A 27878-nucleotide genomic window follows, 5' to 3' on the forward strand; every position below is an offset into this window, starting at 1 on the left:
ATTTTGACTGCTGAGGTTTCATTGTAAAAAAAAACAAAACAAAAAATGACACAATTATGTATAATAGTGTGTAAATGTAAGAGCATTTCCACACACTTAGTGTGATGATAACTCACAGGATTGGGACTAAACAGCTGTGTGGCCAGCTGTTAGTGAGACTAATCAGAGAAAAAGGCTTTGGCTTGCTAGTGAGCATAAGGATTGGACTTTGGAGCAATGGAAAAAGGTCATGTGGCCAGATGAGTCCAGACTGACCCTATTGCACAGCAGTGGGTAAGATGCCAGGGTTAGAAAGGAACACATGACACGTAGTGTGGCCACTGTTCACGGACTGGAGGCAGTGTTATGACCTGGAGTTACGTCAAATGGTCAGGTCTAGGCTCAGCAACATAATGTGGCAATGAAATGAAGTCAGCTGACGACCTGAATGTACGGAATGACCAGGTCCTTTTTTTTTTTTTTTTTGATCAAATATTTTTATTGTGTATATTCAGAGACATGTACAACACAAAGTAGCCATGAAATACACATTAAAGACAATATAAAATAAAATAACAATAACAATAACAAAAACCCTCCCCCCAACCCCCCCTTGGCGACACCCTAACCATCCCGCCCTGGATCTCAGAGTATGATACAAATAGAGAAAATACATGTAAATACAATACAAAAACATAAATCATCTAGTTCCTTATGAACAATTGCACTGCACTCGTTCTTTGATCAGATTATAAGCTGCATCCCATGCAATGATTGTTTTCTGACTGGCTACATGCATCCGGGCTACGGATCTCTCCATCATAACAATGTCTAAAAAGGAGTTGGCCCATCGTTGCCATGACAAAACATGAGGTGGCTGCCATCGCAATGCCAACATTTTCTTAGCTGCAGTGAGTCCAGCCAACAGTATGCGCCTTTGTTGGAGAGAGAGTCCTAAACTGGAATCGTCATTGAGCAGGAGTAAGGAAGGAGAAAAGGGGACAGTGACCTCAAGCAAATCACTCAAGGTAGCGGAAATTTGTTTCCAGAAGGCAGACACATTGGGACAATCCCAATACATGTGCATAAATGACCCTACAGCATTGAGAGTGCAAAGGTCACAATTAGGAGATGTAATAATCTTCATAGCGTAGAGCTTCCTGGGGGTTAAATGAATGACCAGGTCCTTGATACCATAGGCATGTTCCATATCTCACTATTGTGAAATAGTGGTTCCGGGAGCATGAGGAATCATTTCAGACATGAACTGCTCACCACATTGCACGCTGCAGTCAGAGCCAAAGACGGTCAAATTAAATATTTGCATGCCACTTTTTTTCTTCTTTTTTTTTTTGGGGGGCCAGGCAGTTTAAAGTACAAGTACAAAGGAAATACAAGGCAGGCAATAACATACTTCAGTGTGTAAATCAGAGAGATAAATAAGAAATCCTCTGTAATACAGTAAGACATTGGGTCTGTACATTCTTAAAACAAAGAAATAAATCAGGAAGACATGACTGCGTTAAACAAACTGACGCAGCACATTATAAATAGAAATCCATACCATTTAGTCAATACAAATCCATATCATTATAACATAGGCTCACAGTTGAGCCCACTGTTAATTATGGATACACTGAATTGGCATTGGTCAAAAGGTGTGAATATATATTTATATATATATATATATATATATATATATATATACAGTCCCAAACAAAAAACAATGAAATAAAAGCGAAATATGACTATTTATACGGTTCTATCCGTCTCCCTTCGTGTCCTGAAATACTCATCTGCTTCAACATCTGAAGCAAAGCTCATCACCCCAGTCATGCACTATCCATAATGTAAATTTGAACTCTCTTTGGCTTCAAAGTGAACTAGACTGGCGGAAGCGTGTGTGAGACACAGACCCGCTGCCACGTCCAGGGAGTGTCTAGTGCTCGCACAGACGACCGTGCGAGGAGTAGAGCTGATGGATGATGACGAGAGAGTTGCTGCGTTCACATCCTGGATTATTTTTAGACGAATGTCACCAGCACACGCGTCCAACTCACAATGCGGATGAGATAAAGCGGCGCTGCAACAGAGAAGTGTGAAAAGGTTGCACTTTTCAAGGTGCAGCTTTGATGTTTGAAGCTGTGTGTGAGGGTGTGTGAGGGTGTGTGTGTGTGTGTGTGTGTGTGCGAGGGGGCAGTTTGTGAACACTACGCATGGATGACTGCGCGCTAGGTCCTGTTTGATTTCAATATTTACAGCAGATTCAGAATGAACACGGGTAATGCAAAATATATACGTAATAACCTTAATCAGTAGTACACATATTGACCGTGTGTGTGTGTGTGTGTGTGTGTGAGACTGCATTTTAGTCAACATTCAAAAGTAAACACGCTTTCGAGCGCCGTTTGCTTTGTAAATGGCTCGGCAGGTGACAGATCGAATCCGACAGGTTTTTCAGACTTTCCCGATGCTGTGTGACCAATTTTACAAAGTGTGTGTGTGTGTGTGTGTGTGTGTGTGTGTGTGTATGTGTGTGCACTCATGTGTAGGTGAGTAGTCAGGTTGTATGGCACTCACATGAAAAGATGTTCAGTCAGATAACGCTTTGCAAAAACAGGATGAGAATGTGTTTATTTACCGGAGGGTTATGAAATATGGACGCCATGTGAAGAAAGTTGTATTTGGAGAAAAAAAAAACATAATCATAAAAATTCACATGTAAGAGAAAAAGAACCAGATTTTTTTTTTTTAGGGTCAAGGATGATTTGGTGCAGGTTGGTTGGTGAAAAAGGAAATCTGTACATTATTAACATTTTAAATCATCAGTTCCCAATAATCCAATAATGGATTGGCACCACGTCCAGGGTGTACCCCGCCTCATGCCCCCTTAGTCTCCAGCGATACGCTCCAGGATCCCCACGACACTGCATACAGTATAAAGCGGTATAGACGATGAACGAGTGAGTGTTTTACCAATAACGTTGCACGTTTGAAAAGTGCAATGTGTTGTAGACTATCAGCACCCAGGTTTGTCCCAGGTCATGCGTCCTGATTGCTTTTCTGACCAGCACTGGTGTACAGAGTGATTCATTGAGTTGCCATAGCCTTCCAGTCAGCTCAAACCAGTTCCTCTGACCTCAGTCATCAACAAGGCGTTTACATTTTTGTTTGGTTTTGTTTTTGTTCCTCCACCGTTCTGTGTAAACCCAAAAGACTGGTTTGTGGGAAATTCCCCGGAGTTTAGCATTTCCTGAAAAACTCAGGAACCCATCTGGTGCCAACATCCACCCAGCGTCACTGTGAAGGTCACATACACTGAATCATGGGTTTTCCCCGTTCTGATGTTTATTAAGTGACCTGTACCTGTGTGATTTAATGCATGGCACTTTCTTACCTTACTTTTTCTCCTTTGATAAATAGGTGCACATTCTGCACATATCCTTAAAACTACAGTGTAAAAGTCACTAATAACAAAGTGTGATTTAACGTCACAGACGGTCACCATGCAGTCAAGTCTTGAGCCGATGTCTGCGATGCCTTTGTGGCAAACAGAATGACGACACATACTGTACTGTAGAGCTGCGATTGCTAAATTCCGGGGCAAAAACAGTTGAAAAATCAGGTCTTATGACATACTGTACCCCAGCCAAATGCACAGATGCTCACTGATGCTTTATTTGCGCTCCGGTTCATGTTAATATCAAACATCTGAATAGGGAAAACGTGAACGCAGTGATTCTGCAGTGATAACTGCTCATCTCCCGTGATTTGTACACACACACAAAAATCGGTGGACAGAGTTAACGGAGAATGCTGGAAAGAAGAAAAAAAGCGTGAGTTTTGCAGAAGGAACTTAAAGAAGGAACGTAAAGGGGAATTCGAGCTAACAGGAAGGTCCACGGGAAATCAAATACCCATCCTTCACAACCATGGTGAGCAGAATAGGATCTCAGAATGCATGACCTTGAGGCAGATCGGCAACAAATTAGTTTTGCTAAGGGCTCAGCGAGTTGAAGACTGTAAAAACTTCACAGCGCACCATAACTTCTATATTTAAGTAATAGGCGTTATCTGTGGCCTGACCACACCAAATCATCTGCTTTTCTGAGCTTTTATGGCGCACCGGTATATTTCGCCTTGGAGCTGCTTTTAGCACTTTGTCGCCGTGGTTAATGATGTCAGAGCGTGTTGGAGCTGCAGCAACACAGAGCCATTCGCAGCAAAAAATAGTGGATGTGGGAAGCAGCAAGACTCAAATAAGCAATCTTTACAACCATGGCGAGCAGAAAAGCATCCCGGAATGCAGAAATGTGCTAGACGTTGGGAAGGTCTTGGGAAGGTCTCCATGAGCTAGGGCCGGTTTCATCATGGTGCTTGATGGGTTTTGCGAATGCACTCGACACAATACTGTTCTCGCAAGGGCTATTTCAGAACAGCTGACCCTCGTGTTTTAAAATACCAACCGACTGCTGCTGTTACTTAATTACCTCATGCCATATGTGTTATTATTTCATAGTTTTGAAAAAAAAAAAAAAATTCAGTATTATTCGAGGATGTAGAAAATGTATGAAATTATTATTGTGTATTCAATTATTAATAATAATAAACTTTAAATTAGAAGGTGTGTGCAAACTTTTGACTGGTTATTATAAAGAAATGGGGACAAATGTTTCACAAGTGCCTACAAATCAGCAGCGACCTCATTTCTCCTCTCGTCTGCTCCGAACTGCAGCGTCAGCAGTACACTAATCAGCCGCCTGATCGTCTGTCATCACCTGTTTCTCACTGCTGCATCCCTTACGTTAGATGTTCTTTTGTTGTTTTTTTTAATGCTTGAATGATTTATTAGTCAATGTCTGGTTGAACAAACAAAAGACATGGAAAGACAGACAAAAAGAAAAAAAAAAGTCCTTCAGGTAGCTTGGAGAACGATTCCTTACTGTAAGTCTACATGGAAAATATGAGGGATGGCTGCGCATTACTCTACTGTGTATGGACATATTATATCTGGACAGAATAAACAGGTGAAATGAGTAGTACTGAAGGTACTGTGGGATGTATTTAGTTGACAGGTCTCACCTGGGTTGGCTTTAGCCAGGCTTATGATTATGAGGATTAGGACGAGGCCTGGCAGTCTGTCGTTCGGGTGTGAGGTTCCTCATAGCCGCATGTGTTACCGGATAAACTATCAGGAGTCGCGACGGGGTCCATCAATAAGGGTGTGTCTGGGGTGTCCATGATGGCTTTATCTTACACACGCCTAGAATAGGAGGCTCAGAATATTTTACATTTTTTTATTATTTCTTTTTTTCTCCCCCCACATATCCCTAAAGGTCAAGGCCTTACATTGTCTTATTCCTTTTGATGATGATTAAAGCAACAGCAACAACAAAGAAAGCATGTAGTACTCATCTAAAACACTGTGTCTTTTTGTTATCCAATTTGCCTTTTTATAAAGGGAATAAAAATTTACAAACCGTGCACAAAGTCATTCATCAGCTTTTTGCCAAACCAATTAATTTCTGCACACAGGCTTTGATGGAGATGCTGATTACGTTATTTTGTATCCTTTGTTTTGTGTGTGTGTGTGTGTGTGTGTGTGTCTTGTATGTTCTGCCTAGGCCTGTAATTCTATTCATGCCTACTAAGAAAATGTCAGAATATCCACAAATCACATTGCCCTTTGTTTTCTTTGTTTGTTTGTTTTTGGACTGAGATATTATAGATTTGAACGATATATCAAAGAATTTGTTTATTTATTTATTTATTTGTTTGTTTATTTTCCCCTTATTACTATTGGCTGATGAAGTTCTGATTATGTGATTTTTAAAAAATCTTAATATAGACATTTTATTAAACATTATATAAAATGTCAAAGCAAGATGCATCTTATCATGTGTGTGTGTGTGTGTGTGTGTGTGTGTGTGTTCCATGGGGCCACTGAGTCTTTATTGGGCTTGTGGGACGGCTGTTCCTGGGAGTTGAGCTCACTCAAGCATTATGCATGGCTGAAAGTGAAGAAGCTGTGAACTCCTGGTTTTTCCATGAACCTTTGAACTCACACACACACACACATACACACACACACACACACCACATACACATACATATACAAATATGTCCCCTCGCATTCGAGCATGCTACTTAAACGTTTGATACAATCGGTATCGTGAAGAAGCGGCTTTTGTCAAGGATGCAGTTCTCCATGTGTGTTTATCTTTGTGGTATTCTCTAGGACCGGCTCTGTGTAAAGATTACACGTTACAGGAAATGCTGTCGCGACCAGAAGAATGCTGTGATGAAGTTCGAACTAAAAGGAAATTGTCTTATTTACCGTTTTTAGAGAAGTCTTTATGGTTTTTATTATTTTTTTTATATCATCCAAGCCATGATTTTATTGCAGGCCATGAGACTTTTCCTTAGACCTTCATCTGCTTATAATAATATAATATAATAAAATAGGATGTAATATAATATAATATAATATAATTTAGTGAGTTAGTATAAATTTGGGCCATATCATGCCCATCTTGTAGCTGCAGGGCATAGTTTGCATTTATGCACGCGCGCACACTTTTGTATATGTGTGTGTGTGTGTGTGTGTGTGTGTGTGAGGTGAGGTTGCTTTCTTCTCATTTCATCTCTGCCCTGGCTTTGGCTCTAGTGCAGTGGCTCTGTGGTTAAAGTCTGGCAAGCTGCTCAGTTTTTTGCTCTTTGAAGTGCCAACCTGCACAGCAAAAACCTGCAAAAAACACACTACACACTTTCACACACTCACGCACGTACACACACACTCCCACACACACCTACACATAGGTTCTAGGACATCATGGGATGTAAATAGCTTACAATCTCTTGACAGTAAACACCTATAAATACAAATACAAAGACAGCAGTGCGGCGAAAGGACAAAGAGACATTTCCATTTTAAAGACCGTCTTAAACCGAACCAATAACACAATTTCAGCTCTGGTTTATAGTGGTGCTTTATTGGGAGTCTGTTTAAAAGAAAGGAAAAAAGTAAAGCCTGTGTCTGCATGTGATCCTGCCAGCACTGGGTCGGTACACACAGGCAGAGAAACAGGTATAAAGCTGGACTTTCTGTTGTCTGCATGCCATGATGTGATGCTCGGAGTTTACTGTAATTGGAGTCACGGTACTGTAATGTGATCACGTCAGCATGTGACCCGAATGTTCGTGTTCTCATGAAGAGAAGCCTTGTTCATGACCATTTATGCTCAGGACTCTGTTTTTTTAGAAAGTCATTTATACTGTATAAAAAAAAAGAAGTGTGTAACAGTCTATAAACTCAACTGGGTGTATCAGAAAGTTAGACTTACCCATCAGTCCATCCTACCTACGCCTACCAGGCATGTGCAGACTTCAGAGCTTTCCCCATAAATCCATGCTACTACTCCCAGCGACTTGTTCAGGGACCTGATGCCAATGCCAGGAGGCGGGGTATACTCATGCCCATCCATCACAGGGCACAACTGCACACCCACACATACATACTTATAGACTATGGGCAAGTTACGAACACAAATTAAACGAATCTGCATGTTTTCGGACTAAGAGAGTAAACGCACTAGCTGGGGAGAACGTGCGAACTCCGTGCTCACAGACCCGAGGCGGGAATCGAACCCTCGTCCCTGAGGCCGCAAGCCTAACCACTATGCCACCACATTTTTATTTATTTATTTATTTATTTATTTATTTGCATGGTTACTTGGTTAACAGTTGACTAGCGGATTGTTAAAGCGATATTGATTATTTTCTAATAACAATCACCAACTGCTCCCAGTATATCAGGAACTTATTACCTTGGTTATATTTCCATTGCTCTACTCGAGGAAGATATCGAGCAAGTAGTGCAAACTGATACAGTATAACTATACATTTTTGGAACTGGTAGGAAATTCTGACAGGGAAGGGAAAAAAAACAGCAGCGCTTACAGTATATACAGTACACACACACTGTGTTTACGGTCTTGTGCAACCTGAAGATCCTCCAGTTTACCCGAAGCAGGAACGGGAATTAATTAAGGAGGAGAATATTTAATAATGCTTTGGAGATCTCTGATCTCAGCTGTGTGGTAACCTGATATGAGTTGTGTAGAAATGCCTGAGAGCCCATGAGACCCAACAAAATGTTGCAGTGTTTTTCTGGCACATGTGCGAGCAAGCGGTCAGATTCGGAGCTCGCAAGACAATGAATCATTAACATGAGAGCGTTTCGAGCTTTCGTGTATTTATCGAAGCTTTTATGTATTCATGGACAGGTGCAATCTGCTGCGCTGAGCAGCCAGGCTTGTTCAGACTTTCGGAGATCGTGAGCAGGATTGTTCACAACAAGGAGACCCTACACACACCTCTCATGACTTGTCCTTTGTGAACCAGGGAAGTTCCTGACTTATGAAAATCTTGTCATGCTGGACCCTCATACTGTACGTGCACGCTCTCACATTCTCTCTCATCCATGTCTGCAACGCACAGATGCACGGCCCCTCCTTCCGCCTTGCACACACACACACAAACACACACATGCACGACTGATAAAGCCGTCAGTAACAGGCTGCGCTGAGGGCACTGCTCCGTGTGACAGTGCCGTGTTTGTTTTCCTTTCTCAGGGGCCAGTGGAACACATGTCAGTGGCTTTTGCTTCTTCAGCCACAGCTGCTCGGCCTGCTCGTCTCCTTTCAGTTTAGAAGCGATCAGATAGCGGATAGCCCATATCGTTATGGGGAGGCCTTAACGGGTTGGTGGATCTCGTTCGTGCAGACAAGGTTTGGAGATAGCTGGAGATACAGAAAGCCTTAAATATGCTGGTATGCGATCTCTAAATATGATTAACTCTGAGGTCAATAGCAGCCTACTGGATAAGGACAAGGACAAAGGTCGGCACTCAAACAGGGCAGCGTAGTAAGTCCCTCTTAAATCTTCCTTTGTGTAATCTCTGTCCATTCACCGCACAAAGACGAGAGATGTGCACTCTTATGGAGAGAGACAAAGAGCAGACATTCCCTGCTTCTGTTCTCCCAGGAATTATAGTGTTTCATTTGATGAGAAAAGGGAGGGAGGCGGGGGGGGGGGTAAGGGGATGTGGTGTGGGGATCCGGAGAGAGGATAGAGAGAGAGAGAGAGAGAGAGAGAGAGAGAGAGTTGAACAGGGTCATTGATATAGAAAAGGAGACAAGAGGAGAGACAAGAACAATAGGGCAAGGACATAGCGGTGAAGAGGTGACGAATGTGCAGGATGGCATGAAAGGAAGGTGGAGGAGAGAGATGGAATTAAAGCGAAGGGTGGGTGGAATAGTAAATAAAAGTGAGTGAAAGTGACCCTCGAGGATAGACAAGGCTAAAGAGAATACTTTAGTAAAAGTCAAGATACATAAATGCATTAGGTATTAAAAAAAAAAAGAATGACAAGTGATGAAATAATAAATGATATAAAAAAATATTTGATTTGGTTATGATTATTTATGTCCTAGTGCTACCAGATTTGACAAAGTGTCAAGAATTCATCTGGAAAAAAAAAAAAATAATAAAAGAAAAGAAAAAAAAAAAAAAAAAAAAAAAAAAAAAATATATATATATATATATATATATATATATAATAAAGATCACACACGGTTCTGTTTCATCTATTTATATTTTAAACATGATTTTTTATAAGCCATTCAGCGTATCAGACCAGACGTTAAACATAAGGATCTCAGAAAATCAGGAAAAACTTTATACTTTCCGAGCTCAATAAAATTCAGTTACATAACATACTGTAAAATTCACCTGAACTGGATTGGATCTGGTTCATATTTAGAAAACTCGTTAAATTACGGCCTGTTTTTTTTTTTTTTCTCCCTGTACTGTATGTTTATCATCTAACATTTCAATGCTGAAATACTTCACCAGATCCACCAGGTAAAAGTTCTTTCTTAATATCAACTAACAATATTTTATAGTTTCTGTAAAAAAAAACAAAAAAAAAACAATCAAACAAGTCTCTGAATTTCCACTTTAATGTGGATGAGGATTTATAAAAATTTATAGACTGCACAGCAAGCGGAAAACGGAGAAGATCATTTAAAAAGAAGTTATTCTGAAGAGATGACCACAGAGAAAACGACAGCTCTTTATCGCAGTGCGCCGGCCATCTTTCCCGAACCGCAGGAGATTATGCTTTGTCTAGACACGTCCAGGTCGATTTATTAACCAGGCGATTTTTTTCCCCTGCCTGATTTATAATTTTTTTTCTTAAACATGTTTGTGCCCTTGTTTGTGTTGCAAGCTTTGAGATCCAGTCCTTCAGACTGCTGTTTACTATAGACTACATGATATACAGCATCTGAAGCCAGTTGTTGCTATTATATAACCTGCTTCGGGAATATCAGACGAAATCGAGGTCTCGCTTTGGAGCTGTCTGGATCGTCTTCAGAGAACGGCATGAAAAATTGCACTGGGATTTTTTTAGAAGTTCCTCCGAAGTTTTGCGCGCAGAAGAATAGGAGGCTGGACGTACTGTAGAGTGAGGCTTGATGTAATGAAGATCGCTGTGTTTCTCGGAAAAAAAAAAAAAAAACGAGGCCGGATTGATTTAAATGACGGATAGTTTGTCATAGCTCTTTTTATAGGACTGTTTATCTTCAGGTTGTTACAGGAGCCAATAATGGAGCCTCATAAAGACCAGGCACACGTAAAAGGCCTGTCCTGTCTCCTACTTCTCCTGTCAAGCATGGTCTTTTTTGATCGTCTTCCCAGCGAAAAAGACAGATTAGATTATCCTCGACAGAAAAAATAAACTAACTCGAAATAATCTTTGACTGTTAGTAATTCACCAGGAAAAGAGGCAGGAAAGTAGTCCTTTAATATGCTCCGAGGCAGCGCCTTAAAACAGCGCATTTCTTGTCAGGTATGATAAATGCCTGCATTCCAGTATTCTTAAACAATGGACCATAACAGATTTATACCTGCCACACAGTTCAAAAATTCATATAAACTTCGCTGGCTGTGTTTTGAACTTGTTATACAATGCAGGCTGTGAAAACGAGCCCGGCGACAACAGAGGGCACGTGGTCGTAGTCCAAACCATAAACACTTATGAATAACTAACCGTTGAGAGACCCGAGTCAAATGGGACCGAACACATTGTTGCGGATGCATGCTGTTAAGAGATAAGATTCTTGCCATGCGAACTCTCAATTTGTACTTATCAGCATTTCTCACAGGGCGTGCTCGAGTAACGGGCGAGCCCTAAACGTGCTCTCCCAGAGCTGAAGAGAGGACGTGAACTCTTGTTCCTTTCTATTGACTGCCATTGTGGATAGGGTATAACGTTTACAGGTTTCAGCCTGGCGTAGCAGTCAAGCAGGCGGTAATTGCATTAGATGAAATGTGGAGAAGCATGCACACTGACGCTAGGTTAGTTTCGTTCGACACAACAAAGTAAGCTGGGGGAGACGCCTTGACGTCTGGAGCGCGTCTGCATGTCTGGATGTTGTCTGTAAACACTGCTACAGAATTTTTTAAAGATCCACTTAGATCAAATTAATTATTTACAAAAGGTCCGGATGAGCAGCTAACGCGACTGAATGTTATCTTTTAATAGTTAAACACTGATGATTAGGTTGTGGCTGTAAATAAGACGAGACAAAGCAGTCGGGTTTATTTTCTACTTACGTATCCACGTTACTGCCCTTCTCATTACTTCTGTGTAGAGAAGTGACATCTGTTTTGAGCTTAAAGTGCAGAATAAAAGCATACTTCTCTGGCCAGTTCTCTTTAATCCTCAACTTTTTTAAACAAGCTGCCCGAAGCTGCATAATTTACGTAAATGTGCATGATTGGATAAGCCACAACTGAGGATCTGGTACTGAAACCATGTTAGTTCATGTTTAGGTTCGAAATGTAGACACGCTGAACTACAGTCCGGTTTGTTTTTAAAGTTTGTGGGCTCTGCATGAAGAACTGTGTGATTTATTAAAAAAAAAAAAAAAAAAAAAGATTTGATGTGTAATTTTTTGGATATTATTATTTGTCTTCGGATTTTTTTCCCTAATTTAGTCGTAGCCGATTCCCACTAGTAATTAGCGGACCCCCACATCATGGCTACAGCTACCAATCAGGGAGGGAGAAGACTATCACATGGTTCCTCAAAATTCCTCAAAAAAATATCACAGTTTTTTTTTTGTTGTTTTTTATTTATTTTTATTTTTTTACGAGAAATCAGAAATCACTTCCATTTTCCTCAAATAGAAGAATATCATCTTTTCTTCTTCTAGTTTAGAATTTTACGCAGTTGTACAGTATCTGCAATACTGCCACATACTGGACTGGAGTGCGTCACAGAACAAAAAAAGATTATCACTTTTTATAAGACTTTTTTATGAGTTAAAAAAAATCAACACGCAGCATTTCGACACATATTAGATACTTTCAGTCACGGGGCGCACACAGAGTGGTGGCTCAGTGTGTTAAGACTGTTGGGCCTCTGAGCAAGGCCCTTAACCCTGTCTGCTCCAGGAGCACTGGATCATGGCTTAACTGGCTGAACTCTACAAGCAATTTGGGAACGGCAATTAGTATAATCTGCATGTCTTTGGACTGTGCGAGGTAACCCACCAAGCACAGGGAGAACATGCAAACGCCATGCACATAGAATCGAACCCGGACCCCGGAGGTGCAAGGTGAGAAGGCTAACCACTAAGCCACCGTGCCGTGTACTTTAAGTGGTTAAATATTTTAAAGCCTGTAAGAAATATACAGTAGTGCTGAATTGTATTGAAAATCACAATGCTGAAAAATCGGATTAGAACGAGTCTTAAGAAAACATGTGTTTTGCTATAATAATTTGCATGGTTAACACAGTGAACCAGGTGATGACCCCTTGTGCTGTGGTCATTGTGGGCTTGCTGCCCCACAGTCAGGCGCTCACACAGATACAGTAGGTAGTCACAGCCGTCCACCACTACCAGTCACATCCAGCTTATTTTTAGAGCAGTCCTGTCAGAGAGAAAAACGTAATCCAATGAGTGACATCTAGCCCAGCGGTTTATGGGATTAATATAGGACTGTGCTCCTAATAACTCTAGCAGAGGCGCTCCTTTACTTGCTTCATCAGCATGCTTACGGAGATCTTAGTGTCTATATAGGGGAGGGGGAAGCATGGAACGTAGAGCGTGAGCATAAAAGCAACAAAAATATCCTCAGGCGTTTAGGATAAGAGCAGAGGACGGTAGTATCAGTGGGCTGTCAGAGCTGACACCGCTCATCTGCAAGAACAAGCAGATGAGGAAAAGGCATGTGCGATTAAAGCAGGGGGGGTAAAGGGAGTGCCCGAACGGGAGGCTGGTTTCCAAATTGTAGCTATCAGCACAATTCAGAAATGCACAATAATGACAAAGTGACCCTACTAAGCACCCTCCCTTTGTTTCCTGCCCTGGGAATGTCCTTGCATCCAGGAATTCCTTAAACCAAATGAGATTATGCTCTCATAAGCCACAGTGGTTCACAAAATGGTTCTTTTTTTTTTTTTTTTAAGGCCAGCCATTATTTAGAGAACATATTGTTTAAAGCAAACGTCCTGTGTGTAGTTGAATTCCGCTCTGACGGAAGCTCGATCTGTGGATGCATTCAAATGAGAAAAAGAAAGAAAAGAAGAAGAAAAAAGAAAATGCCACTGCTGCGTTTTATTCTCGAGCTTCACCATGTTTAACCTGATTTTACAAAAGTGTAATGTTTGCATGTGTCAAAAATCAGGACACGCAATCTACCACACAGTCGCGTGTTTAATTCATAAGCATGTCTTTATGCCACGGAGTCAGCGCTGATGCGGAATAGTTTATATTTACAGGAGACTAGGGAGCGGGCTTTAGAGCATCACTTGTATATTCATCTCACAGAAATGTGAATTAATTCAATTCATGCAGGTAATAGATTAGCATAATTGAGACTTGCTGGCACAAGAAAACAGAAAGAGGAAAAAAGGGCTGCCTAATGCAATATGAATTCCTCCTGCTGTGTCAGTGTGTGTATGTGTGTGCACGTGTGATTGCTGTGTACTGCAGGCTCCTGTGTCAGTTAGCCGTTTCTCCAGGTGTGTGTGCGTGTGAGTTGCATGCATGACTCACAGTGTCCGCAGGAGGTACCTTTGATTTTGTCAGATCACTAATTCGGTCCACATTGGCGGATCTGTAAGTAGAACAGTGCTGCATCCCCTTTGTGTCATCCAGCTTGTGCTATAATCATTATTTTAGTGCTACAAACAGCACAGTTTGAGAGCGGCTATATTTGGTCCGTTGTTTGCTTGGAGAAGCACTGCTTATCCTGAAGCCGAGAGTTCCCAGGAGCTCCAGTGTTCTGCTTTTGTTGTGTGTTTGTGTGTGGTTTTTTTAGGATTTGAGGTGAAGATACAGTTCAAATGTTCCTTGCTTGTTGTTGTTTTTTTTTGATATGTCTATAAAAGCCGGGTGTTCGGTCCTTAAGTAAATAGTGCAGCGCATCGCATCGCATGCACAGGCTGAGCGTTCGTCCATTCGGAGGAAATTGCAATCATTCCTTTTGACTCTCGCCACTTTCTAAGGCCTTGGATTTGATAAGTCCTGACATGATGGAACATCGGGGCTGTTTACAGAGTTCCCTGTGGGAGCAGTATGGAAATGGTATTTCCTCCACATATATTAGTAGCACGCAGCTAAATCATTCCTCTAGTTGTCACTTATATAAAGAAATAACATCTTTAGGAATATTTTTACAGATATCCATCCATTCTCTCCGTCCTCCAGGCACACACACACACACACACACTGCAGTACAGGAGTTCTTTTAAAGAAACAGAAGATCAATGTTTTCCTTCATTTTCTCCCAAACGTCCATCAACTATAGATTTAGCTCCATGAGCTGCACATTTAGTAGTTTACATCGTAGAAATCTGTTTATAAGATTCATATTCATCTTGAGGTATTCTTGACCAGATGCTGGCCTGAAGTCGGCGCTTGTCCCAATAGCGTTGAATCTGAAAATTGGCACGGGATGAACAGAAATATGACAGGCAAAGAATCTACGCAATAAATTAGCATCAGGACTCCAAGACTGGCCTGTCTTGGCATGTTAAGCTTTTATTCAGCACCTATGATCAAGCTTCAAGCCAAGCTCATATTCACTCTTTTTGCTTTCTCCCCCTCCCCCATCCCCTTTGTTGTTCTTCAGGTATGGCCTCGCAAGTGCAAGTCTTTTCCCCGCACACTCTCCAGTCAAGTGCCTTCTTTAGCGTGAAGAAACTGAAGGTGGAGCAAAGTTGCAACTGGGATATGACAGGGTACGGCACGCACAGCAAGGTCTACGGTCAGAACAGCAAGCAGAGTGTGTCTGCTGCCCCAGTGGGCCTCAACGCCGCGTCGCTCCAGGTCTCCAACTCCTCCCTGCCATACGAGCAAGCTCTCCTCTTCCCCGCCAGCTCTGGCCATATTGTGGTTGCCTCAGCGAGTAGCACGTCTGGGGTGGCTGGCCAGCTTTTGGGGAGCACGGGCAGCAGTAGTGGCAGTGGCAGCGGAGGACACAACCTGACGCGTCGCAGCACTGTGAGCTTGCTGGATACGTACCAGCGATGCGGGCTTAAGCGCAAGAGCGAGGAGCTTGACAACAACAACGGCAGTGGAAGCAGTGTACACGTGGTGGAGGAGCTGCAGCAGCCTCCAGCAGCGCCGATGCTCCAGAACAATGGCCAGAGTGGCCCTACGGGCACCGTGGCCACTGCCTCCACAACAGCCACATCCAAGACCAGTGGCGCCAACAGTGAGGGTGACTATCAGCTCCTGCAGCACGAGGTTCTATGCTCCATGACCAACACATATGAGGTGCTGGAGTTTTTAGGTCGAGGTACCTTTGGGCAGGTGGTAAAGTGCTGGAAGCGTGGCACCAGTGAGATTGTGGCCATCAAGATCCTGAAGAACCACCCATCATACGCACGCCAGGGCCAGATCGAGGTCAGCATCCTGGCACGCCTTAGCACGGAGAGTGCAGATGACTACAACTTTGTGCGGGCGTACGAGTGCTTCCAGCACAAGAACCACACGTGCCTGGTCTTCGAGATGTTGGAGCAGAACCTGTACGACTTCCTCAAGCAGAACAAGTTCAGCCCGCTGCCCCTTAAGTACATCCGGCCTATTCTGCAACAGGTGGCTACAGCGCTGATGAAGCTCAAGAGTCTGGGTCTGATTCATGCAGACCTCAAGCCTGAGAACATCATGCTGGTGGATCCTGCTCGGCAACCCTACCGAGTCAAAGTCATAGACTTTGGCTCTGCCAGTCATGTGTCCAAAGCTGTGTGCTCCACTTACCTCCAGTCCCGATACTACAGGTAAGGCAGTTTATGGTTTAAATTCAGCGTCTCACACTAAATTTCTTTCCTTTTTCAAATGATTCTCGATGTGTTAATGGCTTAGATGCCTTAAGTGAGAAAGTAATTTGTAGATGGTTACCTGGGGGGCATTTTTGTACTTTTCTGCTTGTTTTTATTTTAATATTTTATGATTTGAAGTGTGATGGAGCAAAATAACTGGCTTGGAATTCTAATAATTTTAGCGCAATAAAGCTAGAAAGTTGTCTGGATCGCTAGTTTAAAGATGCGTTTGTTCTCAATAACATAGTAAAGTTTAATAGATGTGGGTAATGCTTCAGATTCATTGATTGTTGTGTCATTTTTATTTTTTCATTTCTTTGTTTTCATAAAAACACCCTAGAGAAAGTGTGCGATTGAAAGCCGTAAAACTAGCTTTGTTGGATTTAGGCACATGCCCCTTCCTTCACCTGACCCTAACGTCATTGCAAATTGTTTCCCCAGGGGTGTAGGATATGGGGTCAGTCCAAGTTCTGCAGTATTACCTCGCTGTAATCCACACCAGAGCACCAACATTAGAAACAGATGACTCGTTTAAAAGCTTACTTGTTTTTTTGTTTTTTTTAACCTTACTCTTCTTTAATAATGCCGTGTTTAGGTTTTAATGAATAGGTGAGGATTTCGTCAGGAGACAGGACCGGCTAAAACAGAAGCCTGCATTGTCGGAGGCTGTGTGAGTCACTTTAGATCATAGCCTAAGTGTGTGAAAGTTACATGACCATGCAAGAAAACCTCGGAGGAGGTCAGTTTGGGTACCGCCAGATGTGCGTCTTGTTTTTGGAGGTGTTGCTTTGAGGACGCACGGGCCGGCGTTACTAATTAGTGTTAATGAGGTCAGAATCCTAACACGGCAAATGTCTTGTTTGGGAATGTGCACGGAAGTGAGGGAGGTTTTGAAACCGTTTTCATATCTGTAGAAATGTTTAACATTGAGACAAGAGAACGTACCGTTTATGCGTTAAAATAACAAGCTATCAAAGTTCAGACGTGCATTCAATTAAATGTTCTTTCCTTGTTTAGTCGAGGTCTTTCAGTGATGCACATAGATAGACAGATATATTCTTAATATTTTCTTAACTAAGCAATCAGTTTGTACAAGTGGCATATATTTGGCTGTTACTTTGCGGTATGATTGCGAGCAGTGCAGTATATCAGAATATCTGGTCATGTTTTAACAAGCAGACATGTAGATTTTATACAACAGCAATCTCTTAATTGCTTTATAAAAATGATTAGGTTTGAAATGGAACCTGCTGTGAATACTGACAGAGATACATTTCCAACCGCGATGGCATGCTGGTGAGGAGGGTAACGTCGCCGCCTCACAGCTCCAGGGTCCCTAATTCGATCCTAAGTTCGCGTACTGTGTGTTTTCGCACCGTGCGCATGTGCGTTTCCTTGGGATTCTTTGGTTTCCTTCCATTTTTCCTAAAAACCATGCTTGTATTCGTATCAGCTAACTATTTCCTCTATGCACAAGAATGTGTGTGTGAGCTCTGAATTGATCCAAGGTGTATTCTGCATCAGGCTTCGAGATTCGCCGCTGCACTGATCAGGATTAAAAAAAAAGAATAAGCGAATAAATGATCAACTAAATGTATATATATATATGAAAAAAAATTATATTATTACATAATTATAATAGAGTGAGTTAGCGTGACATATTGGTTTAACTTTATAGCAAACAACATAAGGGATTATGCCTGAGGCAGACTATATGGCTCCATAACGATGCTGTTATTTTTTGCATTCAGGTGGGGTCGTTCAAAGGGGACTAGACATAGTATACACTCAGCTTCAGACTAGATTACACTCCTGGTGCATACCCTTAAATTAAAGCTGACAGTGTGTACTTTAAGTTTGTAGTCGTGTCATTTCGAATCTAATGTGCTAGAGCACGGAGCCAAAACATTCTTACTTGTAGACCTCTCCGTATATATAACGTGATATCGGGCATGCTTGCATGTGTTGCGTTATAGCGAGACGTGGGTGAACAAGGTCAGTTCTGTGCAGAGAGTGGGCTGTGAAGTGTAATTACCAGCAGCCGTGAGTCTTGTCCTGTGTGGGAGTGCGCAGAAAGGATGATCCCCTTAATTTCTTCTTGGCAGCAATGATGAGGCAAAATACATCTGACACTGAGCAGACTTTTATTAGTTAGCACTTACAAGCCTTGTGCCTGTCAAGTTTTCCAAGAACATACAAGTTTATTAGTCTGATCATGTTAACGAGCCAGACAGTGTTTACCCCCATTCCCGTGGATCCATGAGCTTTTTGTTTCCTTCCACACACACATACAGTGCAGTATGCGAGGTTCATACTGTCGCACACTGATGTAACGCCCCAGCAGTGACCCACGTGGATCAGCCTCCTAAAGGTTTCACCTCCCTTAGGGAAAGATCACGCTGGTTCTGGCACATACCGTCTGTTTCATAGAGCTCTTATTCAGATACAATAGGGTCTTTTTTCTCGTTCTCATTCCTATGTCTCAGATTATGAGTGCTCAGGTGGGTGAGACAAAGTTTTTTTTTTTTTTTTTGGTAAGAATTTGCTCCAAATACTGTGACAAATTGCTGCCACTGTTCAAGCTCTTTGAGAGAACATGACTGATTTCCCATTGCAGATCAGATTTGAGAACAGATACTCAGTAAGTCCTCCCTACTGATTTGGCACAGAAGGAGACCACAAGAGAGAAGAAAGTAAAACCTCTCTGGAGAGGAATACAGCATGCTTTCCTTTCAGTCTGTCTCCGTCTTGTAAATCTGTATTAGCTTGTAAATGGTTTTTAATGGGGGAACTGAGTGGTGGGTTGACGGGGTAGTCATTCGGACATTCTGATGAGATGGACAAATCAGCTTTTCCTAGGACCTGTTACATAAAAGCATGCTTTACCCATTCTGCTTTTTAAATCCGTTGGGGTAATTACCCATGGCCTTTTCATACCACAGGATGTCCTATGTTTGCATATTTTCGAACTGTGGCCTGCTTTCCAAACATTTGCTCTTAAGTTGTGCCGTCAGCTGGAACAGTGATTGTTAAAGACAGAGTGCTTCTGAGTTTCTTTCTTTGCCTCGCTGTTCCCCACTCACTGTAAAAAGCTCTGTGTAAATGACTGCTGGCACTGGCAGCTCAGACTCAATCAGCTGATCTTCATATCTTTACAGGCTCTACTTACTGCGAGTTCTCAGCCTGTCTGTTCTGATGGAATTTGATCTATTGGACACGAGCGTTTCTGCTGTATTGGATTTAAGAGCTTACATCTTGATGCTGTAGCTACATTTCAAATATGGATTTTTCATCCAGGGAATATTGATACGGGTAAACTGAGCAATAATAATCAAAGTAAGCTTTTGAACACGGACGTTAGGCTGCATATACAGTACGGGATGCCTGAGTTACCTAGAGTTGGTAACTTTAGACCAGGGGTGTGATCAAGCGATTACGCAAAGCTACTTATGTCTCGGCTTCATCTTATGTATTTGTGTTCCTGGGATGCATTGTGTCATGTGATGGACCGGTGTCTAATCCAGGGGGTATTCCTGCTTTCTGCATGATATTCCTAGGTTCGATTCAAGATCGATCATGACTTTGACCATTATTACTATTGATGATATTTCAGTTTTACTTGTAAAATATCTAAAATCTACAATATTTACGACTAATATTCCCATGCAACACTCACTGCTCTATAAACTTATTAGTATCATAAAATCATAATTATTATTTTTCACACGCAACCCTTTAGACGTCTATCGTACACAATATTCATCATTCCATTTCACCACACATTCACGGGCTGTATAACACAGCACTAAACTCTCATCCTCCTGTTTATAGTTTTTACTTTTCCCTCTTATTTTTTTCCTGTAATTGTGATGGTGTTGATGTGTTTCCTTTCTTCCTTCCCTCTTCAAATAGTGAGGAACTGTAACAAGGCGAAGGCAATTTCCCTCTGGAATTAATAAAATTCTTCGAACCTTGACTCTGTCACTAAAGAGTGAATGAGCGTGTTAATGAATGCCATGTCGTAATTCTAAAGTCACCTTCCCAAAAAAAAAAAAATAATAATAAATCTTTTCACCTTTTTTTCACCTTTTGCTACTTGTTTTTTTTAAAGACTCCTAGCACCACACACTAGAGTCCTGCTTGTTCAGGTTACATCAGCTGGTCTCTTTTCCCTCCCAGCCATGTCCACTAGCTAATGATGTAACCAGTAAAGCTGGTTGCATTACCGAGGACCAGAAAAAAGAGGATTATTGCCATGTCCCAGTTAAGCTTCGTGACCTGATTTATCTGTAATTGAAAAAAAAAGAAAAAAAAGGAACTTTAAGTGCACTGTATATAGTGCTCTGATTAAAGTTTTGGGGTTTATGTGAAATTGCTGCTGTCAGCCATGTTGCAACATTTACATGGTTGTGGTTGGAATGAGGGAAGCTGATTACTCTAGCATGGCTCTGTCACTGTGGCTCTTCTTCCTCCTGCTGTCGTCATTTCTTTTCAGCATTGATACACACACACACGGAAGGGGCCCGCTCAGTTCGGGGAGCGTGAGTCACGGCAGCCGGAGGTCACCGAGGAAGAGACAGTATGGCCTCTCAGCATGTCAGTCAATACCCTGAAGACGTCAGAGTCTTAATATAGGAAGGAGATCAGGCATGTCCCGCACTTTTCCATAGCATTGGCTGAAATTCAGCTTAAAGATGCATTGTGACCTTGCTGCCTTATGAATAACAAGGCACTAATGACTTTGACTAGTAACTAGAGGGTTTCTATCCAGGGATCTATTTATTGTCTGCCATCAATCAAAATGCTAATGCTGGCAGTAAAGCCTGCTGCTGTAATACGAAGAGGATAAGCCTAATATGTCGGTGGGTTCTGTTGAACTTTGTGTGTGTATGTGTGTGTGTGTGTGTGTGTGTGATAGGAAGAACACTGGTCGAAGGAAAGCGAGCAGGCCCTAGAGATGTCCTCAGGAAGAAACATCACAACGTTCATTAACAGCCGTGATTTGCACACACACAGACACGAACCTCTGCAAGCTTCCACCAGCATGTCAAGTCTTACAGATAACATCACGTAGCTCTCAACTTCTAGATTAGGATCTATCCTTGTCACAGATTAATGGTGCACCTTGCATAACATGCAACTGCAACAAGCCCTCATGATGCATACAGCTAGATTTAGAACTCGACTAAGAACCCGATCCCGATCCGTTTTTTACCCTTAAGAGACGAGCCGCGGCGTCCACAGTCTGAACCTGCCATCTTCCGTTTATAAATGAACTGCCGTTCCAGGACATTTACTTCAGATCTGTGGCAGGTATTAAAGAGCACGCTAATGAATAAGGTTGCCACTAGTTACTGTTCTCTCAAGCGTACGTAAGGTGTCTTTTTATTCTGTAGTGCGAGAACGACGGGATCCTGTTACTCACAGCCAAATTTGAATCTGAGAATGAGGCTGAGGCTCTGCGTTTGGCGCGCATACACTATGTGCTGATTACCTGTACGAAATCATTTACCCGTGAGTCTTGCAGAGATGTGACTCTGGGTTAGTTTTCACTCGTATATAGATATACAGTATATCTGTATTTTTTTTTCTATAAAGTCACTTTTAGGTACAATTATTGTTTTTTTTTTCAGCTGGAAAATCTGAAGAGTCGAACCACCCATGCAGGTGGAGTAACAAATAATGTTTTCTTTCCAGTTGTCTCAAAAATGAGTTTGATGACACTCAACCTCTTGTGAGCCTGATTGACAGGAATGTAATAAGCAAGAGCTCATCTAATTTGGCCGTGGGCTACTCGCGCCGCCATTGGAGCACAAGACAAGTAGCTAATTAACTCCTCTTAGTCGAGTATATGAACACTCAGCTGATTGCTAAGTCATTTTGCCAGGGATTGATATCACATCATTACATTACTCAATGAGAACAATGAGAAGGAGAATAGATGCTGGAAATACGGTTTAATAAATTCGGATTATGTCAAACGGTATTAGCAGATCATACGCCCGCCTTTTTAATTTTTTTTCCACTATTGCCTTTTTGTTGTGGGTTTATTTAAAGTGGACTTCATGCAAAGGTTTCATTTCATCCCTGTGGTACTCGTGTTCGCAGCTCTGTGTTGAGCCTGCTCCGAAGTCAGGAGGCTGAACCAAATGCATGTTTTTTTTTTGTTTTTTTTCTGAGCGGCTTTGCGGTTTGCCTTTTTAATTCGTCTTTCGATTTCAGGTCGACAGATTGATAGCAGCAGATGCCTTTCGCCGTTTTCGCTATTTATGATTTTATCTTTTCACTAGACTAAGTAAACCCTGGAACGTCTCCAGACCCCACTTAAACTTTAGAACTTCAGCGTTTCGCTGACGGTGAAGTTGGTCAGGCACTGTTTTATTTCTGCCACACCACTTATAATGTGCAATTTGACATGGGAGCGCCAGATTCTTCAGGAAGCTGTTCTCTTTAGTCACTCCCCGCAGCCAGACTTTATGGGCAGTGGGACGTTACGAACGAGTCAACAGGCCTCTTTCGTTAGCTCTCTTCTCTCGGCCGTGGTCATAGCAAATGTCTGACTGTCAGGCAGCCGTGCAGTTTCCCATGAACCCCACCGAACAAAGCAGATGCATTTGTTTTCTCAATTGGAAGAATTTGCTAATGTGCATACAAGGGTAAATAGTTTGGCTAATTTACACCAGACCCAGATAGTTGTGCCAGCTGAGGCCCTCCGGAGGTCTCTTTCGAGTCTGGCTTGCTGTTACTCACCCTACCCTTCTCTGTTCTTTTCAGCTGGCCGCACACTCGTGACATTAATCAGTGCTGTCCATCATCACTGTTTAAAATTAACATGCCATCCAATAGTGTTTTTCTTCATTATTTCCAAGGACTATTAGGTTTCCCAAGCCCCCTCTAGCCAGTTCCCATAGATTTATGACACCAGCACATCACTTGCGAGATCTTTATGCTGCTGTTATTATCATAAACCGAGCAGCCATCCAGTCTTATTCCACCCAAGTTAATAAATAATATAAGATGATTAAAAGCTCTGTGGTGCTGAATTATATCACCATAGATCAAATTGCAACAGTTTGGGCTTGGGGCACATTTTGTTTGGGAAAATAATTACCCTTGCATTGAATCCTTGTTAATAATTAAAGTGGTTAGCATTGGAAATGTGCTGCATGCAATGAGCCTTGCCTGGAATGCCTGCGTATCTGCGGACAGGACCATTATAGTGGCCGGAGCCTGGGTTCTCATTAAACCGGGTCCGGCGCTTTTTCATCGGAGAACTTGAGACAGAAACATGTCAACCCTAAAGGCTGCACGGGTGCAGATACTGTTGCCGTGGCTGCTTTCGGGGTCAAATACTGTCCGCTGCAGCTGCTTGCTGTTATCAGTGCAGTGAATAGAGTCTTCCGAGCCTGAAGCACCTATTATGAGGGTGAATAGATGGGATGGAGTATATGTATAGAGCTAGGATTCAGGCTAAATTGAGGTCTCTGCTGCATGTAGAATAGGTCTTGTCTCTGCTGTATTTGCATGTGGGTTAAGATACTTCCGAAGTACTCTCGTATATACTAATGATACCAAGATAATAAGATGGAAGTGAAGTCTGCCCGAGCTTGGGATTACCGTATGGAAAAGCACTTCTGACGTCTCCGACTAATCTATCATAGCTAAGGTGATCGTCCTACAAAGAGAATATATTAGCTATTAGACAAGCTGAGATCATCAATAACCAAGGAACATTGCTTCACGTGTGATCATCATCCAGGCGTCTCTCAACACAACATTATCCTCATTAAGCTGTAGTGGGGTAACATGGGGAATGAAAAGACTTACACACATGCATTTATACTTTAATTAGCTTATGCTTGGTAAGTCTATCAGCAAACAGATGGCACTTGTTGAGACTGAACACTCCTCGTTGCCGTCACGCTAAGTGATCTGGTCAGCAGGCATATCAGAAATGTGTGTTGTTGTGTTTTTTCATTTGGATTCTTTTTTTTTTTGTTGCTTTGTTTGTAATGCACAGCAATGTATCTTAGGGTCCTTTCACATTATAGAATGAGGCACTTATCCGGGTGCACTTAACCCCAAGTCTGGTATGTTTGAGTAATGTGAACACTACATACTGTCGCTCAAGCATGGATAAGTGTACCACTTGAAAAGGCAGTCTCCGGCGCAGTACAGCGAACTCGTGCAAGACTCGAATCAAATATAGAAGCCAACAGTACTTGATACTGGAAGTGGACCGCTGTTTTACAAACTCCAGCTAATACTTATACTGTATGAAGGTTTTATCATGCTCATCCCACTAAGCTAAATCATTGAGCAAGTGCACTTATTAGCATTATATGCATATGTGTGTCTGGTACATCTGGTAAAAACATACAACTTGGCATTTTTAAAGAATTTTTAATGATTGAAATCATTATGATCGTTCATTTGACACGCACAGGAAATCAACTTATATTTAACTATAATCGATGATCATCCAATCAGTCCATAGAACAACTTATTCCTTTTATCACAAGCATCCACAAGTTCTTTTTCATGGAAGGAAAATATTTACATCTAACCACTACAAAGCCCTGACACTGGAGACTGTGGATAAATATATACCTTGTTATATAACTAAATATTGTATTTGATTTATTGATTTTTTCCGTACTTCGGGTTTCCTCTGGGTACTTCGGTTTCCTCCCACAGCCTCCAACAAATCTGTAAAAGCAGCATAGAGAGTAAATGAGTGAGCTAGTGAGTGAGTAACAGCGCATTTTTAGAACGCTGTTTGATTATTAGTGGTAGATTACAGTATTCAGAGTGTTGGTTATACTGTACCCTAAGTCCCTGTAAATGAGCTGTTACTATAAAAACAGCGACATGTTAGATTCTGTTCCTTGCAGACGGGAAAGAAAAAAAATGAATCAGCAGCTTCTGGCTTTAAGGGCTCTGAAGGTGCTTTTACAGTATGTTCATTTATTTCTAATACTAAGGAGCCTTGTGCCTACTGATGTACTGTATATGACGTATTTATTACACATCTAATATAACACATTTCAATGTTTATGTTTGATTCACTTTGGCTTGCATTCATTCTTTTCATTGCATTTGCTTACAACAAAAAACTATGTATCATACTTTAATTACCCCCCCCCCCCCACACACACACACACACACACCAAGCTCGATATCAATACACTGGTTTAAAATCTGCCAGTATTCAGAAGGACATGTGCGTGCTTGTGGAATTGAATTAATTAAAAAGCAGGAACAGAGATATCAAAAAAACCAAAAAAAAAAACGTGAGAATATTCTGCCTCCGTTTCACAGGGACTCCAAGCAACACGCGCTTCAATTTGTCGTTGCTTCCTTTTTCAACGTCAGGGACCCTAAGCGACTTAACTGCTGGCGAAGGAAGTATTTCGCTTCACTGCAGTGTGAATGTTAGTCTCCAGTGTTTCAGGTTAGGAACGGTGCAGATGCTTTATATCGACTTCCTATCGAGCATCGAGAACTTTCGAGCGCTTATATTACGGAGCATTAATTTATTATAAAAAAAATATATATAAATCTGTAAAGATTAACACCGAGCACGTATTAAAGTGCATCGCCATTGCTGTTAATGTCTGGAGTGGATTTATATAGGGATGTCCGTATAAGACGGTTGCTGCACAATTTAAATGCTAATGGTCGCGCTTGTTCTGTGCACTTCTTTCTCTATTCAGTGCTCTTGAATTGTCAGAGCTGTGAACCAGCTTGGAGAATAGAGCAGCTAGCCAAAGCTTCCCTGCGCTGCCTGCATTTCTCTGCCTATGCAAATCAGCGCCGGCCTCGCTGCGCCTCCTGCTTAAGTGCTTTAGATTCATTACAGTGTAAAGGGCAGGCGGGACTGATGAAATCAGAAATAAACGTTTGCATCGGGGTCTCCTAAACATCTCTGTTGTTCGATGCCTGAGTGTTTTTATGAAAAGACAGAGATAGTCGTAGTTGTACGGCAGCTGGAGCAAGTTGGTTGCAATTAATGGCATGGTGGTGTGATGGAGTTGTTTTTAATTAGTAATTTGTCTTTCACTCATTCTCTCTCTCGTACACACAGACGCACACTGTATGTCTCACTTTCTCTTTCTCGGTCTCACATTGTCTTTTTCTCTGGTCGTATCTATCTATCTATCTATCTATCTATCTATCTATCTATCTATCTATCTATCTATCTATTTACCTATGTCTCCTCTGCTCTGCGTTCGCTCTCTTTGTCTCCATGCATCTCTCTGTCTGTCTATCTGTCTCTCTCTCTCTCTCATTTCTCAGTTCTGTCCTTACACGTCTCTGAATCTGAAATAGTTTTCGTCTATTCACATCACTCATGCTTTCAAATATAACACATGCATAACCACACTCTTCATAGCCTCTTATTTGAACATTTAGGAGAAAAAAAATCAAACAAAACAAAAAACAAAACAAAAAACCCACATCAATCCCCTCAGTCTCCTTCCCTCCCCTTCTTCTGTCTGCCTGTGCCAGGCTCTCCGTGCGGATAGGTGCAGTCCTCCTGCGCTCTTAAAAGGACCTCTCAACATCCCAATCAGTCTGCATCATTCATAGGGGTCTCCATGGCAACATGAACACAAAGAGACAGGCCTAAGAGGGGTGGAGGGGGTGTCACAGATAGGAGAGGTTCTGGTGTGTATCATGCTAGTGCTGGATGACGTGAGCTTGAGGGCCTTGTTTCAGATTCTGCAGGTGACACTGAGAGGGAACGGTCTTATTGTCATGTCCAAACCGGATGCCCTCTTATTTCTGCCGCCACCGTCGTGCACGCCGGACCTCACACTCGCCCGGTTTTATGATGCTCTCGTGTGCAGGAAGGGCAAAATCAGATGTCCTGCTTTATGTCCTTTCAAGATGTGCTTTTTTTATTTTGGTTGGTCAGAACTGGTTTGTTCATTTAAGGGCTGCATGGTGAATGTGCTCACACACACCCATTGGGGTTTTGTTGATGATATTCAAAACCCAGTGTTAAAATCTCCAATATGTACTGTATATGTATTACTGCCTGGGGTTGCAGTGATAACCTGATTGGGAGTGTACGGTCTACACTGAGGACTGTTTTGCTGAGACATACTTCACAACCCCTGTGTTAGGAGTCTGTGTTACCAGGAATATGAGGAGCCCAGAAAACCAATAAACAACCACAATAACCCTATTAAGTGCGTGTGTGTGGGTGGGTGGGTGTGCACATGTGTGTGCGTGTGTGTGTATGTTTGTTCCCGACTGCGTCTAACCTAAACAGAAATGGCCATCGACCAGCCCACAGACAAAATGAACAAGGAATAATGCTTTCTTGACACGACATGGTGCCTGGGTAAATGGAGCGTGCACAGTGGCGAGAAGGCGACGGGAAAAACAACACTTAACAACACTGGAAGTACAGTTTACTCCAAATGCATTACCAAGTCCATTAAAATGATTAAGAAATGAGTAAAAGATATGCGTATAGGTCTCTTTTGCT

At 42.0% G+C, this 27878-nt stretch overlaps 1 protein-coding gene across 1 annotated transcript in view; it reads left to right on the plus strand.

Annotated features, from left to right (window-relative positions):
• The window catches only part of hipk2 (homeodomain interacting protein kinase 2), a 91057-nt gene that overhangs the window by 12595 nt on the left and 50584 nt on the right, over window positions 1-27878 (plus strand). Inside the window, exon 2 of the mRNA XM_053500339.1 lies at window positions 15187-16336. Within this exon, the coding sequence (XP_053356314.1) occupies window positions 15187-16336 (1150 nt within the window). The remainder of the gene's footprint in view (window positions 1-15186; window positions 16337-27878) is intronic.

This window comes from Clarias gariepinus, chromosome 7, assembly GCF_024256425.1.
Source record: "Clarias gariepinus isolate MV-2021 ecotype Netherlands chromosome 7, CGAR_prim_01v2, whole genome shotgun sequence".
NCBI lineage: Eukaryota > Metazoa > Chordata > Actinopteri > Siluriformes > Clariidae > Clarias > Clarias gariepinus.